The sequence below is a fragment of the Heterodontus francisci genome, chromosome 4 (genome assembly GCF_036365525.1).
Source record: "Heterodontus francisci isolate sHetFra1 chromosome 4, sHetFra1.hap1, whole genome shotgun sequence".
NCBI lineage: Eukaryota > Metazoa > Chordata > Chondrichthyes > Heterodontiformes > Heterodontidae > Heterodontus > Heterodontus francisci.
In genome coordinates this window covers 202,604,509-202,625,278 of record NC_090374.1, presented here as the reverse complement: position 1 = coordinate 202,625,278, position 20,770 = coordinate 202,604,509, and the positions used below count along the sequence as shown (strand labels likewise).

The 20,770-nt window shown below is 43.4% G+C and overlaps 1 protein-coding gene across 1 annotated transcript in view; it reads left to right on the top strand.

Annotated features, from left to right (window-relative positions):
* Positions 1 to 20,770, top strand: part of frem1a (Fras1 related extracellular matrix 1a) — a 356,873-nt gene that overhangs the window by 228,833 nt on the left and 107,270 nt on the right. Inside the window, exons 23-24 of the mRNA XM_068030756.1 lie at positions 1,747 to 1,942; positions 5,997 to 6,261. Coding sequence (XP_067886857.1) covers positions 1,747 to 1,942; positions 5,997 to 6,261 — 461 coding nt within the window. The remainder of the gene's footprint in view (positions 1 to 1,746; positions 1,943 to 5,996; positions 6,262 to 20,770) is intronic.

Here is a 20,770-nt window from a genome sequence, read left to right as displayed (position 1 = left end):
ACTGAATAATAGAACTGGTGATTGCCTCAACACCTATTGAAGTGTTTTAAAAAGACCACTTGTGAAAAATAAAGGTCATAGCATTGATGAGCTGCCAAAAGTTAGTAGGAAATGCAAAGCTATTGTAGCTGGACAACAGCATCTACAAGCACTAGTTGCCGCTGACAGCATCAGCATGGTAACCAGGTCACAAAAAACAAGCAAACTGTGTGGTAAGTGTGGTCTATCCTACTCACCGCGAAGTTGTCCTGCATTTCAAGATTTGCGCAAGGCGTGCAGTGCAAAAGGACACTGGGCCCGCCTATTCAAGAAATTTGGCTCCAAAGTCACAGCCAGAATTTGCAATAGGACACAAACAAACAGAAAACGGGCATAGCAGCAGCATAGCAACAGCAGCAAGGAGAACGCCAGAGACCTGCATAAACACAAGCTGATACTGAAATAGACCTGAGACAAGACTCAGAATGGAGCGATTCTCAGCCAGAGGATGAGCAGTGTTTCACATTGTGAACCTGACACATTATTTTGATGAAGTCAAACAACTAGAAGCTTTTGCTACTATTGATATCACGTGCCCAAAGAGCGTCAGCAAACGCACACTCAGGATTAAGATTGACATAGGAGCTAGTGCAAATATCCCACTAGTCTGAATCCTGAAGGACATGTACGGGGTCATTGAAAATTAATGATACAACCTGTGTCTGCCACAGATTGGTCAAGCATTCAAAATGGTAAGGTTGTTGTCAAATCGGCATTAGGAGCTCCGAAGAACTAAGACCCTCACCAAAATGGCATCTGGCATAGCTCGCACCAGAGCCACCATTTTAGAGCCAAACAGTGTTTGTAGCGTTAAGGAGCCGTATTTTGTGACCCTAATGTTTGTGCGATGGCAATGACTGCCTCCACTAAGCAGTTTGTTATATTTGCAAGGTAGTAAGTGACTGTCGCACTGTAATGTGTGCTATGTTTGCAAGGTAGTGAAAGGCAGCTCTGAGAAATGTGCTATGTTTGCAGAATGGTAAGTGACAGCATTCAATGAGAAGTACTTTAGTAGGATAATAATTGATGGTCCGCACTGAGATATGTGTCATGTTGGTTTGATAGCCAGTGACTCTCTGCATTGTGAAATGTGTTCCATTTATAGGATAGTGACAGCCTGTGCTGTTATGTTTGGGTGATAGTGTGTAACAGCCTGCACTGCGAAATGAATCATGATGTCTGGATAGTAAGTGACAGCTGACACTTAGATAAATGTCATGTTGGCAGTATAGTGGTAGGCTGCTCTGAGAAGTGTATTACATTGGCAATATAAGAAGTTACAGCCGACACTGAGAATTGTGTCATTTTGGCATCTGGGTCTAGTTTGAATTGCATCAACATGAGCTTCTAGAATGTGTTTTGTTTTGGTTATTGGTCACATTTCTTTCCACATTTAGTTGTAAGAAAATTGTGATGAGCACGATCACCAATGCAATGATGTTGCTTAGCACTCACCTGGTAAAGTGTAGGCAGCCCAACATTTGTAAAACAATGTACTGGCAGACAGTGCTCTTTTAATCATATTGTAGATATAATTTTCACTGAAATGATCATTGTCTTGATATGTTTTAGTGTTCAATAAGGAAAATCTGTAAACTCCTGATTATCTCTGATTTTCTTTCTCTGACTCTATGTCCTTTCTTGTCTTTCTGTTCTGTTATGGAAGGTTTTCTCCACCATACTCATGACTTCTTTTGTTTCTATCAGGAAGGAAGGGAATGGCTTCCCCTGCACCCTGGCATGAATTGCAGTCAGGATGACATTGATATGAACCGACTGAGATATGTGCACACTGGAGCAGTTGGGTCAAAGGGTCAAGACAGTTTCCATTTCCGCCTATCAGATGGTGATAACAGATCATCAGTGCTTCGTTTCCAAATCTCCATTCAGAACATTGAGAAGGGTACAGTAACCTTTGCTCAAAAAGCAAAGTGCAGATAATTACAAAATGTGTAACTAACACTGTAATTAACTTCAATGCCTTGTTTTGTAAAATAAATGAATTAAGATATGCCATGAACGCTTACAGCAATTACTGCCATATATCTTAAGTATTCATAAAGGCTAGTTGGTCATTTTTCCATCTTCCGTGGCCGACCTTTGACTACATTGTGATCACATGGTATATCATCACCCAGCCATTATAGATGAGGGTTGGACCTACTGGCAATAGCCACTATGTTTGATCAAAATGCGGCATCCTGATGTTTTTGTATTAGAGGATATAAGGTAGTAAGACATCTTGTTAGACAGACTTCACATGCTATTATCCAAACACGTAGCCAGATATATGTATTTAAGGTCTGAGCAGTCATGGCCCTAATTAAAATTCAGCATTCACAATGCTGTATCTTAATGTCTGGCTAAAATGATGTTGTTCTTGATTCATGGCATGGAGTTTTTTTCCCAAGTTGAGCATATATAATAGGAGTCTAATGGGCCAATTCAAGAAATAGCCATTGGGAACAAAAGAACATCATGATAATATCAGTTTAAATTATTTGAAACTTCTGAATATCATATAATTATTTCAAGCATAATATCTGATTTTTTTTTTTCATTTGCAATTTTATAATTTAAATTGGGACTATAATTTGGAAAAGAATGAGACTACATGGAAATCTTGGAGGATCAGATGCCCAATTTACATCCGATCCATCTATATTTATTTATTTGTTGAAAACTTTGTTTCTCGTGAATGTTATAACTAATACCTGATGTGACTAACAGTCAGTTTTCTTCCTTCCCATTGGTTATCTTGTTTATTTTTTGCTTTCTGATTGTTTGTTTATTTTGTACTTCGCCAATCTTGTCAAAGAAAACCTGTCTTTCCCCCCCAATGCCACCCAAAAAAATCCCATTGCTACAGAAATAAAATTGCAGGCTCAGAGTGAGATGAAAGCTTTTGATAATCATGACACCAGATGCTGTACATTCTCCAGTGAGCAGGTTATCATATGCTTCTAGGGATAAAATAGAGATAAATTACCTCCATAAGCCTGCAACTCGATTTAGAGTACAAACTTTAGATTCAAATTGAGGAGCCCTTGCCCTATTCCATAGTGTGGCTGCACCCAGCTGCACTCCATCCCCAGGCTATTTGTGCTGCTCCGCAATGGCCACCTGTACTCCAGTTCCAATTCCACTTAATCCCTTCTTGGCCTTAACTTAGTGCTTCAGCTAGACTCCAACTCTTCTGGGCTTAACCCCAGCCCCTGCCTACTTGGGCCGTTGGCCTTGCACTCTCCTGTTCTGGTCCTCGGTGGCACATCAGCTTCAAAACAAAAAATGCCTCCAGGGTGTCCCAACCTTATTCTCTGTCCACAAAACAATGCTGAGCAGATTCATTTGCATAGTATAAATATTACTGGTGAATCACAGCATGCAATGCTTATTACACCTGACTAGCTGAATTTTCTCAAGGATTTATTAAGGGGACAGACATATTTTCAGGGGTAATTGTGATAAATGAAGCAGCGATTGGCTGAATAAATGTGCCAAAGCAACAACAGGTGAAACCGATTATGAACTGTTATAAATAATATGAATTTGTTAAAGATACAATTGAAAGCTATTTCTTTCTCGAAGATATGAGCGATGCTGAGGAAGTCATGGATAGCATGTTTAGTGAGGTGGTCACACTGCAGGTAATAGCTGCACAGGCAGAAAAGTGATGGGTGACCACCAGACGGAGTAGTAGGCGCAGGCAGGTAGTGCAGGAGTCCCCTGTGGCCATCCCCCTCTCAAACAGATATACTGCTTTGGATACTGTTGGGGGGGGATGGCCTCCCAGGGGAAAGCAGCAACAGCCAAGTTCGTGGCACCACAGAAGGCTCTGCTGCACAGCAGGGAACGAAAAGGGTTGGCAGATCTATAGTGATAGGGGATTCTATCGTAAGGGGTGCAGATAGGCATTTCTGTGGCCACAAACGAGACTCCAGGGTGGTATGTTGCCTCCCTGGTGCTAGGGTCAAGGATGTCTCTGAGCGGCTGCAGGACATTCTGAAAGGGGAGGGTGAGCAGCCAGAGGTCGTGGCCCATATTGGTACTGACGACATAGGCAGGAAGAGAGATGAGGTCCTGCAAAGTTAATATCAGGAGTTAGACAGAAGATTAAAAAGCAGGACCTCTCGGGTTGTAATCTCAGGATTACTCCCTGTGCCATGTGCTAGTGAGGGTAGGAATAGGAGGATTAGGCAAATGAATGCATGGCTGCAGAGCTGGTGTAGGCGGGAGGGCTTCAGCTACTTGGATCATTGGGATCTCTTCTGATGCAGAGGTGACCTGTACAAGAAGGACGGGTTGCATCTGAACTGGAGGGGGACCAATATCCTTGCGGGGAGGTTTGCTCATACTACTCGGGAGGGTTTAAACTAGTCTGGCAGGGTGTGGGACCCAAAGTAGTAGTCTCTCAGATGAGATAGTTGAGGCAAATGTAGAGATTAAAGCAAGCAAGTCCAGTAGGCAGGCCGGGCAGGCACAGGACAGGGAGCGTGGAAGGTCTGGTAGGCTAAACTGCATTTACTTTAATGCAAGAAGCCTTACAGGTAAGGCAGATGAACTCAGAGCATGGATGGGTACATGGGATTGTGATATTATAGCTATTACGGAAACGTGGTTGAGGGATGGGCAGGACTGACAGCTCAATGTTCCGGGGTACCAATCCTTCCGACGTGACAGAGGTGGAGGTAAGAGAGGAGGGGGAGTTACACTATTGATTAGGGAGCACATCACGGCACTACTTAGAGAGGATATCCCGGGGGAATGTCCAGCGAGGCCATATGGGTAGAACTTAGAAATAAGAAAGGGGTGATCACATTGATGGGATTGTACTATAGGCCCCCCAATAGTCAGAGGGAAGTGGAGGAGCATATATGTAGGGAAATCACAGATAGGTGTAGGAATTATAGGGTTGTAATAGTAGGTGATTTTAACTTCCCTAATATTAGTGCTAAGGGATCAGATGGGGAAGAATTTGTTAAGTGTGTCCAGGATAGTTTTCTGAAGCAGTATGTGGATGGTCCTACTAGAGAAGGGGCTACACTCGACCTCCTCTTAGGAAATGAGGATGGGCAGGTGGTTGATGTGTCAGTGGGGGAGCACTTTGGGACCAGTGACCATAACACTATTAGCTTCAAGATAGTTATGGAAAAGGATTGGACTGGTCATCAGGTTGAAGTCCTAAATTGGGGGAAGTTATGTTACAGTTGTACATAACGTTGTTTAGGCCGCATTTGGAGTACTGTGTGCAGTTCTGGTCGCCGCACTACAGGAAAGATGTGATTAAGCTAGAGAGGGTGCAGAAAAGATTCACAATGATGTTGCCTGGTTTGGAGGGCTTGAGTTATAAAGAGAGATTGGTTAGGGTGGGTCTGTTTTCCCTGGAGTGAAAATGGCTGAGAGGGGACATGATAGAGGTATATAAAATTATGAGAGGCATAGATAGGGTAGATAGTCAGAGTCTGTTTCCCATGGTAGGGGTGACTAAAATTAGAGGGCATAGATTTAAGGTGAGAGGGAGGAGGTTTAAAGCAGATCAAAGGGGTAAATTATTCACACAAAGAATAGTGGGTATCTGGAATGAGCTGCCCAGAGGAGGTGGTGGAGGCAGAAACAGTAGTGACATTTAAGAGGCATCTGGACAGGTGCTTGAATGAGCAAGGCATAGAGGGATATGGAATTAATGCAGGCAGGTGAGATTAGTATAGATGGGCATTATGGTCGGCATGGATGCGGTGGGCCGAAGGGCCTGTTTCTATGCTGTACGACTCTGACTCTATATTTTATAAAGAGATATCCTATTTGTTGACACCACTCTTCGTTTGCTCGTTTTCAACCTCAATCTACTGCATCTTCAACCCTATACTAGTTAACTACTACAAAAGTGATTATTCTGTTTTTGCAAGTGTACTTTCTGACTTTAGAAAGTGTTTATTTTTACTTTGTTGTATTTCTAGGTGAAATTGCAGTTTTTCTGAAACCATTCACCATCGTCAAGGGAGACAGAGGCACTTTGACTACAGCTGTCCTTCTTGCTTCTGACGGGACAAACAAGCCTGAGGAGCTGCTTTATGTCATAATAGTCCCACCAAAGTATGGACAAGTCGAATATATCAACTACCCTGGAGTGGCAATAACCAGTTTTAGCCAGATGGATGTGGCAGCTCAGACAGTTTCTTATACTCACAAAAGCAAGGCAGCAGCTACAAGAGACTCATTGAGGTAAGAATATGTGTATTTACAGTAAGGTTTTAAAATGATATTAATAAATAATACTGAATTCCATTGAAGCAAACCATGTCATATCTTGTAATCACACTGACTGTATGCATTGTTGGTTAGTTACTGACTAAGAGCAAGGAGATATTCATGTTATTTTAATGGTAGTTGGTAATATATACATCAGCTAAAAATGTGCACATTTGTTTCTGATTTGTTGATATATTTATGACTCCCACGTTGATACTCTGTGACTGTGGTTTCCCCCAGCAAGCCTGCAATTTCTCTTCCATTGAAATTTAATTATTGCAACATTGGCTGGCTAATGCAGAAGCAGCACATCCCAGGCTCCATGTGGGTTTATAGTGTCTGTGTGAACAGGCTTAGTGCATCACTAACTATAAGACTGAAGGCTAAGTGATGCTTTATTAGGTCGGCTTCATAGCACTGTCAGTAGAAGCAGAAATGGGGGAGATAATGGAAAGAGTCATGGAATTATTTACAGCATAGAAGGAGGCAATTCAGCTCATCGAGTCCATGCCAGCTCCCCGTGGAGCAGTCCACTCAGTCCCACACCCCCACTCCATCCCCATAGCCTTGCAAGTTTATTTCCTTCAAATGCCTATCCAATTTCCTTTTGAAATCATTGATTGTCTTCACTTCCACCACCCTTATCACCCTTACTTGCTGCGTAAAAAAGTTCTTCCTCAAATCCGCACCCCCCACCCCCGCATCGCTTGTCCAAAATCTTAAATCTGTCCTTGTACCATCAGCTAATGGGAACAGATTTTCTTTGTCTACCTTATCTAAACCTGTCATTATCTTGTACACCTCTGTCAAATCTCCCCTCAATCTCCTTTGCTCCAAGGAGAACGACCTAACCTTGCAGCTAAAATCCTTCATCCCTGGAACCATTCTGGTCAATCTCCTCTGCACCATCTCAGGGACTCTCACATCTTTCCTCAAGTGTGGTGACCAGAACTGGAAGCAATAATCTTGTTACCTCTCCCTATCCCTTCTGCCAAAATGCATTGCCTCACATTTATCAGTATTACATTCTATTTGCCAGCTCTCTGCCCATTCTGCTAGCCTATCTATGTCCTGTTGCAGGCTGTTCGTATCATCCTCACTGTTTGCCACTCTTCCAAGTTTGGTATTATCGACAAATTTTGAAATTCTACTCTGTCTTCCAATATCTAAGTCATTTATATATAGCAAAAAAAGCAGTGGTCCGAGCCCTGACCCTTGGGGAACACCATTGTCTACCATCCTCCAGTCTGAAAAACAACCATTTACCATGACTTATGTCTTCTGTCCTTCAACCAAAATTTTTTATCCATTTGGGCACTGACACTCTTATTCCATGAGCCTCAGTTTTGTTAATCAGTCTTTTATATGGTACTTTATCAAACATTTTTCTAAAATCCATATGCAGAACGTCCACTGCATTCCATTCATAAACCTTCTCCGTTACTTCATCAAAAAATTCAGTGAGATTAGTCAAACACAATCTGCCTTTTACAAATCCGTGCTCACTGTCCTTAATTAACTCAAACCTCTCCAATTACCTATTTATTTTTTCCCTGATTATTGTTTTTAAAACCCTACCCACTGCTGATGTTAAATTGACTGGCCTGCAGTTACGTCCTTGCATCCTTTCTTGAGTAAGGGTGTCACATTTGCCACTTTCCAATTCTCTGCACCTCCCCACTATATTCACTCCCATTTCCCTTAGCAACCTGGGTTGCAAGCCATTAGGACCAGGCGACATATCCACTTGAAGCATAGCCAGCCTTTCCAGTACATCCTTCCTATTAGTTTTACCCCATCTTTATCTTTAAGGAAGAGATGTTTCAGATACAGGCTAGGCACATTACAATAAGGGTGAAAGGTAGGGGAACCAAAAACAGGGTTCCTTGGATGCAAGAGGGAGATAAATATTATGATAAAACAAAAAAGGAGGGTGTATGACGCATGTCAGGTGAATTCTTCAAGTGAGTTCCAGGCCTAATACAATAGTTGGGAGGGGAGGTGAAGAGGAAAATATATGCTTAGAGGCACAGGGTAAGACTAGAATACTTAATGAGAACTTTGCGTCAGGAAGAGGAATCTGACAAAATCTTGGTAGAAGCAGAGAGAGTAGAGGCAATGGATAGGGTAAATATTGAGAGTGAGGAGGTTCAAATAAGGATGGTTATGCTTGGGGTAGATAAGTCACCTGCTCCGGATGGCTTAAATCCCAGATTACTAGAGGAAGTGGGGTGGAGATAGCGGAAGGGCTTGCCATAATCTTCCCTGGATACAAGGGGGAGGTGCCAGAGGATTGGAAAGTGGCAAATGTGACACCTTTTATTTAAGAAAAGGTGTAAGGACAGTCTTAGAAACTGCAGGCTGTAGTGCTCCCCCAGGATCAGTACCAGGACCACTTCATTTTTTGTGATATATTAATGACTTGGATGTTGGAATACAAAATAAAATTTCAAAATGTGCCAACGATGCCAAACTTGGAGGATATGAATCGACTGTAACAGGACATAGATAGGCTATCAGAATGGGCAGACAAGTGGCAGATGGAATTTAATAGAGAAGTGTAAGGTGATGCATTTTGGCAGACAGGATAGGGAGAGGCAATATAGACTTAATGGTATAGTTCTGAAAAATGTGCAGAGATAGAGAGACTGTGGGGTTCATGTGTATACATATTTGAAGGTGGCAGGTCATATTCAGAGAGTAAATAACAAAACATATGGGATATTGGGCTTCATAAATAGAGGCATTGAGTGCAAAAGCAGGGAAGTTATGCTGAATCTTTATAAAGCTCTGGTTAAATTGCGGCTAGAGTGTCCAGTTTTGGTCACCACACTTTAGGAAGGATGTGAGAGTCCTTGAGAAGGTGCAGAGAAGATTGACCAGAATGGTTTCAGGGATGAGGGATTTTAGCTACAAGGTAAGGTTGGAAAAGTTGGAGTTGTTCTCCTTGGAGGAAAGGAGATTGAGGGAAGATTTGATAGAGGTGTACAAGATACTGTCAGGTTTAGCTAAAGTTGTTCCTATTAGCTGATGGTACAAGAACTAGGGGACACAGATTTAAGGTTTTGGGCAAAAGATGCAGGGGTGGAGGAAGTGAGCAGCGAGTGGTAATGAACTGGAACTCGCTGCCTACGAGGGTGGTGGAAGCGGAGACAATCAAAGATTTCAAAAGGAAATTGGACCAGCAGTTGAGGGAAATAAATTTGCAGGACTACAGGGATAGAGCATGGAATGGCCCTGACTGGATTGCTCTACAGAGCCCTCCTGTGCTGTAATGACACTCTCACTGTACATTCTACTTGGTGCCTGGTTCTACATTGAGTTAGCTGATTTCACCTAGGGGGAAGTCAAAATGCTACAATTTGCTTTTGCACCCCTTGACCAGGCATGGAAATATTCAGCCATGTCTCCTCCTGCTGATTGTTATCCAATGATAACTGTTACGAGTATCTATTGAGCAGTGTCCTCCCAGTCAGGCCCGAGGTTGAAATCAAGTTCTGATAACATTGTCAGACCAATGTGCAAATGAAAATTAGGACCCCACTTCCTTCCTGTGCTTGTCCTGTTCTCCTGTTCAAAAGAGCAGTTTAATAAGGGGAAATGGGGGGAAAGGAAATGGGATCAGCAAGAGTAAGTGACTCATCTCCCCATCTGGTTTCCACCAAGTGGGGACAATTAAAATCAGGACCATTGACTGAGTAACAAAACTGATTTGTGTATTTAAGCAAGGCACTGTAATGTCACTCCTTGTCACTACTTGTGATATTTTAATGAAAGGTTTGTATCATTCATAGTGGACTCATACACAATGCCAATTACAATTATAGTTACCAATCATAATTTCTCTTATGCAAGTGTAGGATTTCGACAGCATTGTCCGCTGAATAGCACACAGGTGAAAATCTAGGATTTTACTATCCTGGGTTAAGGGTCACCCTAGAAGATTAGAAAATTTTAATGCATTTGCACATGTTTATGCACGGAAGTTAGGGTTCCCATGCTGGCAGGATAACACTTGATGGCAGATGAGTGAAAAGGAATGCATATCGCAGGACTCCACTGCCTGATTCTCCTTCCAGGCACACACACAAACCAGCCACCATGACCCAAAAGTTCCTCAAAGACCTAATATTGTAAGAAGGAAAACTAAACAATCTCAAACCCTGCCACTTTGCCACTGCTTTGGGATCCCCCAGTTCTCCCAGCAATTACAGTGACAGGGATCCATTCCAACTTCTGTCATCTGAGTGAGCTGGGTGGCTCCTCACACCAATGAGTTAAATGATCCCATTTCCAAGAATTGCCACAGGGTCAACTCCAGATCACAACAGTACCCTGACGTTCTGTCCTGCTGCACATTTGGCGGTGGCACAGAGACCCTGCAATGTCTTGTAGATTGTGTGGGAATGACATCAAATTCTGGAGAATAAGACAAGCCATTGTGAGTTAATGTTGTGATGAAAAGTCATCAACCTGAAACTTAACTTAGAAAAGTCCAGCTGTGTACTTTCATTAAAATGAGTGTCATAAAATGCTGCAATTCTGGTGCACACTGCATAATTCCACTTCATAGATGTAACTAGAATCTGCAGTAGTACATTTTGAATGATGATTGAATGCTGAGGTTGTAACTGTCACCCTTGAAAAGTCACTACTTTTGAAATGTAACTGCTTCAAGCAAGGTTTATATAAGACTTACCATAGTTGACAACCATTTCCAGCTCCCATTGGCAGAAGGACCAACAGAACATCTAAACTCTCTCAATATCTGCTACAAGTACTGCATATACCATTCAAATCTTTAGCAATGGTTCAAGTGAGCAACCTGCGAATTCTAAGTGTGTATCTCAACTCCTCCAAAGATTGTACAGGGGGAGAAGGGGCGTTTCAAATCTCCCAAATGTTTTGCGTATCTACTAAACAAGAAAATAACAAAACATAAAAATTGAGAAACAAGACGTTTTTTCCAACCTTTTTTAAAGTTTCCTTTTAATTACTTTATAAGTTAAACATAATAGCCCATCCCAATATGGTGAAACTAAAACAATTCCAGAAGTGAAGCAAGCAGAGTGGGATTGAAATTGATGTATAGCAATCGCGCAAAAAAGGTGATAGTGAATGATCGACCTGTTTTCCACCCCTCCCAAATTTAAATCCAGTGTGTTCTAAAATGGACTGTCAGTTCATTATCGTCTGTTTCACGGAAATATCAAAAAACAATTTCTCCACTGGTACAGCTTTAAGTGAAACTGAAAATTGCATGTGTTTTCAGTGACTCGGCTTGTTTATTTTTCATAGTTACATGGCAACAATCTTGTATTTCATCTTTTGTTAAATAGCTTAGAGGGTTAATTTCCCAAGAACAGGTTGTTTGGGAAATGATGGTGTAGTGTTATATTGTGTTCTTAAGTCTTCATTAAGTAATGACAACAGGCTTTATATTCGGGTTCAACACAAACACTATTTATTGTGTTACGACTGAAGGGGGAGGAGTGCACTGGCTTCTAGTTCCACTTCTCCACAGGTCACAACATCTACTTAAATGTTTACTCAGTTACCGATACTGCCAATCATATTCTCTATTTCTTATCCCAAAATAAAATACACTAACCAGGTTTCTTTAATAAGCAACAAAATTATCAGTTTATTATAAAACAAGACTTAACCAGTAATGAAGCAAAGCATTAACACACTGATTTAAAAATATGAAAGTTCCTTATTTTAAAAAAATTCCCCTATTACACTCTCTCACATACTGGAAAAATATAGAAATTCACTCTGCACAGGTCTGTTACAAAAAAAAAGACAAAAACGAAAACTACTTCAGCCAAATACTTGCTAATCCTTGACAAAAAAAGAAAGAAATGGAAGGAAGTCCCTTTTTTGGTCTGGCATACAGAGATGGGTCACTGGAATCATTTCAGAAGCAGTCCATTCTAGAGACGTCAAGAATTATACCAGTAGGTTTTCCAGCTCCTCAGGAGCTATGCAGTGCCAGGGATTTTTTCTCCCACACTGGATCTTTGCAGCATTACTTCAAAAAGTAGAGAAGGAGGTGAGCTGGGTGATTTCTTTTTCCTTGGCAGGAAAACACTAACTGTCTTCAAACAGTTCACACTCCAACTAAAACAATACTCAATCCCCAAACAGAGAGTCGACCTCCTGACCGCCATAAACCTTGACATGTGGCTTCCATGTAACCATTTTTCCCCAAATCACCAAGGGTTCTGCTCTTTTCTGAACCCAAATTACAGGTGGCCTTCCGCACAGGAGGCTTTCAAACAACATCTTGTCCTCTTGGTGAACTTGGCAAAAAAACACATCCATGGAATCTTTTCAGTTTTAACACAAGTCCTCAAAAAATAAAAGTATTACAAATAATGAAAGTATTTTCATAACACCTCCATCCTTGGAGGAATGAAACACCATTTTTAAATGTGCTTCATTACAAAGATTGAAAAAACAGAAGATAAAAATTCTAAAACACATTTACACACTGACACTCATTCACTCTTTAACTGTAGCTAATACATTTCAGCTTTGTACCATCTTTGCATTCAGATAACTCAAAGCAAAGTTATATTCTAGACAAAGCATCGGCAATTACATTATTTTTTTCCTGCAATGTGGATAATCTTTTAGGATAAGAACTGTAATAGTAAGCCCTATTGGAATAGTCTGGCATTCGGGTTTTAGAATTTTTGGCAAATTTATTACCAACTCAGCTCTCTGCAATTTTCTAAACAGAGCTTCTATTTGTCTGTGGTCCTTCCAAATGTCACTGTATACCAGCACATTGTCAATGTAAAACACACAGTTAGGAATAAAAGCACAATATTGCAGATGCTGGAAATCTGAAATAAAAACAAAGTGCTGTAAATACTCAGCAGGTCTGGCAGCATCTGTGGAGAGAAGCAGAGTTAACGTTTCAGGTCTATGACCTTTGATTAGAACTGGTAAAGGTTAGAAAAGAATTAGGTTTTAAGCAAGTGAGGTGTGTGGAGGATGTGGGGTTTGGTGGGGAAGAGAATAAAGGGAAGGTGTGTGATAGGACGGAGGGCAGGAGAGATTAAATAACAAAGCTGTCCTGGGACAAAGGCAAAGAGTGTGTTAATGCTTGTGGTGAAAGACAAAGCATTAGTCCAGAGAGAGTGTGAATAGCAGAATAATGAGCAGCTCCATCTGCTTGATAAGCAGGCACATGGTTAAAAAATAGAATAAAATGAAATAAAATAAATGTAAAAAAGGGCCAGTCATGCTCTGAAGTTATTGAACTCAATGTTCAATCCACAAGGCTGCAGAGTGCCTAATCGAAAGATCAGGTGCTGCTTCTCGAGCTTGTGTTGATGTTCACCGGAACACTGGAGCAGGCCAAAGATAGAAATGTTGGCGTGAGAACAGGGGGGAGTGTTGAAATGGAAGCTCGGGGTCATGCTTTCGGATTGAGTGGAGGTGTTCCGCAAAGCAGTCACTCAATCTGTGTTTGGTCTCCTCAATATAGACGCGACCAGATTGTGAGCAGTGAATACAGTATACTAAATTGAAAGAAGGACAAGTAAATCGCTGCTTCACCTGGAAGGAGTGCTTGGGGCCTGGGATAGTGAGGAGAGAGGAGGCAAAGGGCAGGTAATACACCTCCTGTGATTGCATGGGAAGGGAACAAGGTGTCGCGAATGATGGAGGAGTGGACCAGGGTGTCGCGGAGGGAACAATTTTTTCAGAATGCTGACGGGAGGGGAGGGAAGATGTGTTTGGTGGTTGCATTACGCAGGAGATGGAAGAAATTGCGGAGGATAATCCTTTGGATGTGGAGGCCGATGGGGTGAAAAGTGAGGACAAAGGGAATCTTGTCACATTTCTGACAGGGAGGGAAAGGGGTGAGGGCAGAAGTGCGGGAAATAGGTCGGACATGGTTGAGGGCCCTGTCAACCACAGTAGGGGGGAATCCTCGATTGAGAAAAAAGGCAGAAATGTCAGAAGCGCTGTTAGAACATAGAACATAGAACATTACAGCGCAGTACAGGCCCTTCGGCCCTCGATGTTGCGCCGACCTGTGAAACCATCTGACCTACAAAATTCCATTTTCATCCATATGTCTATCCAATGACCACTTAAATGCCCTTAAAGTTGGCGAGTCTACTACTGTTGCAGGCAGGGCGTTCCACGCCCCTACTACACTCTGAGTAAAGAAACTACCTCTGACATCTGTCCTATATCTATCACCCCTCAACTTAAAGCTATGTCCCCTCCTGTTTGTCATCACCATCTGGGGAAATAGACTCTCACTATCCACCCTATCTAACCCTCTGATTATCTTATATGTCTCTATTAAGTCACCTCTCCTCCTCCTTCTCTCTAACGAAAACAACCTCAACTCCCTCAGCCTTTCCTCGTAAGACCTTCCCTCCATACCAGACAACATCCTAGTAAATCTCCTCTGCACCCTTTCCAAAGCTTCCACATCCTTCCTATAATGCGGTGACCAGAACTGCACGCAATACTCCAGGTGCGGCCTCACCAGAGTTTTGTACAGCTGCAGCATGACCTCGTGGCTCCGAAACTCGATCCCCCTACTAATAAAAGCTAACACACCATATGCCTTCTTAACAGCCCTATTAACCTGGGTGGCAACTTTCAGGGATTTATGTACCTGGACACCAAGATCTCTCTGTTCATCTACACGACCAAGAATCTTCCCATTAGCCCAGTACTCTGCATTCCTGTTACTCCTTCCAAAGTGAATCACCTCACACTTTTCTGCATTAAACTCCATTTGCCATCTCTCAGCCCAGCTCTGCAGCCTATCTATGTCCCTCTGTAACCTACAACATCCTTCGGCACTATCCACAACTCCACCGACCTTCGTGTCATCCGCAAATTTACTAACCCACCCTTCTACACCCTCATCCAGGTCATTTATAAAAATGACAAACAGCAGTGGCCCCAAAACAGATCCTTGCGGTACACCACTAGTAACTAAACTCCAGGATGAACATTTGCCATCAACCACCACCCTCTGTCTTCTTTCAGCTAGCCAATTTCTGATCCAAAGCTCTAAATCACCTTCAATCCCATACTTCGTATTTTCTGCAATAGCCTACCGTGGGGAACCTTATCAAACGCCTTACTGAAATCCATATACACCACATCCACGGCTTTACCCTCATCCACCTGTTTGGTCACCTCATCAAAAAACTCAATAAGGTTTGTGAGGCACGACCTACCCTTCACAAAACCGTGCTGACTATCGCAAATGAACTTATTCTTTTCAAGATGATTATAAATCCTATCTCTTATAACCTTTTCCAACATTTTACCCACAACTGAAGTAAGGCTCACAGGTTTATAATTACCAGGGCTGTCTCTACTCCCCTTCTTGAACAAGGGGACAACATTTGCTATCCTCCAGTCTTCCGGCACTATTCCTGTCGACAATGACGACATAAAGATCAAGGACAAAGGCTCTGCAATCTCCTCCCTGGCTTCCCAGAGAATCCTAGGATAAATCCCATCTGGCCCAGGGGACTTATCTATTTTCACACTTTCCAAAATTGATAACACCTCCAACTTGTGAATCTCAATCCCATCTAGCCTAGTACGCTGTATCTCAGTATTCTCCTCGACAACATTTTCTTTCTCTACTGTTGTGGAAGATTGCATCACCAGAACAGATGAGTTAGAGACGGCGAAACTGGGAAAATGGGATGGATTCCTGACAGTAAACCGGGTTTGAGGAAGTGTAGTCAAGGCAGCCGTGGGAGTCGATGGGCTTATAATGAATATTGGTAGACAGCCTATCCCCAGAGATGGAGACAAAGAAGTCGAGGAAGGGAAGTGTCGGAGATGGAAGATGTAAAGGTGAGAGAAGGGAGGAAATTAGAAGCAAAGTTGATGGTGTTTTTCAGATCGGGGTGGGAGCAGGAAATGGCACCGATATAGTCATCAATGTACTGGAAAAAGAGTTGGGGGAGGGGGCCTGAGTAGGACTGGAACAAGGAATGTTTGACATATCCCACAAAAAGACAGGCATAACTAGGACCCATGCGGGTACCAAAGCAACACCTTTTCCTTGAAGGAAGTGAGTAGAGTTGAAGGAGAAGTTGTTCAACGTGAGAACAAGTTCAGCCAGGCGGAGGAGGGTGGTGGTGGATGGGGACTGGTTGGGCCTCTGTTCAAGGAAGAAGCGGAGAGCCCTCAAACCGTCCTGGTGGGGGATGGAAGTGTAAAGAGATTGGACGTCCATAGTGAAGTGGAGGCTGTTGGGGCCAGGAAATGGAAATTGTCAAAATGACATAGGCGTCCAAAGAGTCACGGATGTAGGTGGGAAGAGACTGGAGCAGGGGAGAAAAGATAGTCAAGATAGAAAGAAATAAGTTCAGTGGGGCAGGAACAGGCTGAAACAATGGGTCTGTAGGGACAGTCCTGTTTGTGAATTTTGGGAAGAAGTTAGAAGTGGGCTGTCCGGGGTTGTGGGACTATGAGGTTGGAAGCTGTGGAGGGAGGATCTCCAGAGGAGATGAGGTCATTGACAGTCCTGTGGACAATAGCTTGATGTTCGGTGGTGGGGTCATGGTCCTGGGGGAGGTAGGAAGAAGTGTCTGAGAGTTGGTGCTGAACCTCTATAAGGTAGAGGTCGGTATGCCAGACAGCAACAAAACCACCCTTGTTAGCAGGTTTGATCACAATGTTGGGTTAGACATGAGAGAACCAAGTGCAGCAAGTTTTGAGGGATACAGGTTAGAGTGAGCAAGGGGAGCGAAGAAATTGAGACAGCCAATGTCACGCCAAAAGTTCTCAATGAAAAGATCAAGAGTGGGTAACAGGCCAGAGGGAGGAGTCCAGGTGGATGGAGAATATTGGAGGTGGGTGTAAGGGTCTGTTGGTTGAGGGGGGGGGGGGGGGGTGGGTGGCGTGGGGTGGAGGATTCCTGGTCAAAGAACTGAGCCTGGAGGCGAAGACAAGAGATTAAGAGCTCAACGTCATGCCGAGCGTGAAATTCATTGACTTTCTGTTTTTAGTACACAGTCAGGAACACTGGCTGCCACTTAGTTTATTAGTCTCTGAAATGTGGCTGGGGCATGTTTTAGCCCGAATGGCATCACCTGGCATCGGACAAGACCGTCTGGTGTGACAAAAGCCGATATTCCTTTAGCTCTGAGCATTAAAGGAACCTGCCAGTATCTCTTTAACCAATCTGTTTTGGTAAGAAACGTGGCACTGCCCACTCTGTCAATACAGTCTTCCAAGTGAGGATTTGGGGAGGAATCTGCCTTTGTAACTGCATTAACCTTTCTGTCGTCCATGCAGAATCTAGTTGAACTGTCAGCTTTAGGCTATCGTACCTGCTTCCACCACCTCCCCCGGCAGCAAGTTCCAGGCACTCACCACCCTCTGTGTAAAGAACTTGCCTCGCACATCCCCTCTAAACTTTGCCCCTCTCACCTAAAACCTATGTCCCCTAGTAACTGACTCTTCTACCCTGGGAAAAAGCTTCTGACTATCCACTCTGTCCATGCCGCACATAACTTTGTAACCCTCTATCATGTCGCCCCTCCACCTCCGTCATTCCAGTGAAAACAATCCGAGTTTATCCAACCTCTCCTCGTAGCTAATGCCCTCCAGACCAGGCAACATCCTGGTAAACCTCTTCTGTACCCTCTCCAAAGCCTCCACATCCTTCTGGTCGTGTGGCGACCAGAATTGCACGCAATATTCTAAGTGTGGCCTAACTAAACTTCTGTACAGCTGCAGCATGACTTGCCAATTTTTATACTCTATGCCCCGACCAATGAAGGCAAGCATGCCGTATGCCTTCTTGACTACCTTATCCACCTGCGTTGCCACTTTCAGCGATCTGTGGACCTGTACGCCCAGATCTCTCTGCCTGTCAATACTCCTAAGGGTTCTGCCATTTACTGTATACTTCCCACCTGCATTAGACCTTCCAAAATGCATTACCTCACATTCGTTCGGATGAAACTCCATCTGCCATTTCTCCGCCCACGTCTCCAACCGATCTGTATCCTCTGACAATCCTCATCACTATCCGCAACTCCACCAACCTTTGTGTCGTCTGCAAACTTACTAATCAGACCAGCTACATTTTCCTCCAAATCATTTATATATACTACAAACAGCAAAGGTTCCAGCACTGATCCCTGCGGAACACCACTCGTCACATCCCTCCATTCAGAAAAGCACCCTTCCACTGCTACCCTCTGTCTTCTATGACTGAGCCAGTTCTGTATCCATCTTGCCAGCTCACCTCCGATCCCATGTGACTTCACCTTTTGTACCAGTCTGCCATGAGGGACCTTGTCAAAGGCTTTACTGAAGTCCATATAGATAACATCCACTGCCCTTCCTTCATCAATCATCTTTGTCACTTCCTCAAAAAACTCAATCAAATTAGTGAGACACGACCTCCCCTTCACAAAACCATGCTGCCTCTCGCAAATAAGTTCATTTATTTCCAAATGGGAGTAAATCCTGTCCCGAAGAATCCTCTCTAATAATTTCCCTACCACTGACGTAAGGCTCACCGGCCTATAATTTCCTGGATTATCCTTGCTACCCTTCTTAAACAAAGGAACAACATTGGCTATTCTCCAGTCCTCTGGGACCTCACCTGTAGCCAATGAGGATGCAAAGATTTCTGTCAAGGCCCCAGCAATTTCTTCCCTTGCCTCCCTTAGTAGTCTGGGGTAGATCCCATCAGGCCCTGGGGACTTATCTACCTTAATGCTTTGCAAGACACCCAACACCTCCTCCTTTTTGATAATGAGATGACTGAGTCTATCTACACTCCCTTCCTTAGGCTCATCATCCACCAAGTCCTTCTCTTTGGTGAATACTGATGCAATGTACTCATTTAGTACCTCGCCCATTTCCTCTGGTTCCACACATAGATTCCCTTCTCTGTCCTTGAGTGGGCCAACCCTTTCCCTAGTTACCCTCTTGCTCTTTATATACGTATAAAAAACCTTGGGATTATCCTTAATCCTATTTGCCAATGACTTTTCATGACCCCTTTTTGCCCTCCTGACTCCTTGCTTAAGTTTCTTCCTACTGTCTTTATATTCCTCAAGGGATTCGTCTGTTCCTAGCCTTCCAGCCCTTATGAATGCTTTTTTCTTTTTGACTAGGCTCACAATATCCCGCATTATCCAAGGTTCCCGAAACTTGCCAAACTTATCCTTCTTCCTCACAGGAACATGCCGGTCCTGGATTCTAATCAACTGACATTTGAAAGACTCCCACATGTCAGATATTGATTTACCCTTAAACAGCCACCCCCAATATAAATTCTTCAGTTCCTGCCTAATATTGTTATAATGAGTCTTCCCCCAATTTAACACCTTCACCCGAGGACTACTCTTATCCTTATCCACAAGTACCTTAAAACTTATGGAATTATGGTCACTTCCCGAAATGCTCCTCTACTGAAACTTCGACCACCTGGCCGGGCTCATTCCCCAATACCAGGTCCAGAATGGCCCCATCCCTAGTTGGACTATCTACATACTGTTTTAAGAAGCCCTCCTGGATGCTTCTCACAAATTCTTCCCCATCCAAGCCCCTCGCACTAAGTGAGTCCCAGTCAATATTGGGGAAGTTAAAATCACCCACAACTACAACCCTGTTACCTTTACATCTTTCCAAAATCTGTCTACACATCTGCTCCTCTACCTCCCGCTGGCTGTTGGGAGGCCTGTAGTAAACCCCCAACATCATGACTGCACCCTTCCTATTCCTGAGCTCCACCCATATTGCCTCGCTGCATGACCCCTCTGAGGTGTCCTCCCGCAGTACAGCTGTGATATTCTGCTTCACCAGTAATGCAACTCTCCCACCCCTTTTACATCCCCTTCTATCCCGCCTGAAGCTTCTGAATCCTGGAACATTTAGCTGCCAATCCTGTCCTTCCCTCAACCAAGTCTCTGTAATAGCAACATCATCATAGTTCCAAGTACTAATCCAAACTCCAAGTTCATCTGCCTTACCTGTTATACTTCTTGCATTGAAACAAATGCACTTCAGACCACCAGTCCCCCTGTGCTCCGCAACATCTCCTTGCCTGCTCTTCCTCTTAGTCTTACTGACCTTATTTAGTAGTTCCCCTTCATTTATTTCACTTGCTGTCCTACTGCTCTGGTTCCCACCCCCCTGCCACACTAGTTTAAACCCTCCCGAGTGACGCTAGCAAACCTCGCAGCCAGGATATTTGTGCCCCTCCAGTTTAGATGCAACCCGTCCTTCTTGTACAGGTCCCATCTGTCCCTGAAGAGATCCCAATGGTCCAGATATCTGAAACCCTCTCTTCTACACCAGCTGTTCAGCCACATGTTTAGCTGCACCATCTTCCTATTTCTAGCCTCACTGGCACGTGCACAGGGAGTAATCCAGAGATTACGACCCTAGAGGTCCTGTCTTTTAACTTTCTACCTAACTACCTAAACTCCCCCTGCAGGACCTCGTCACC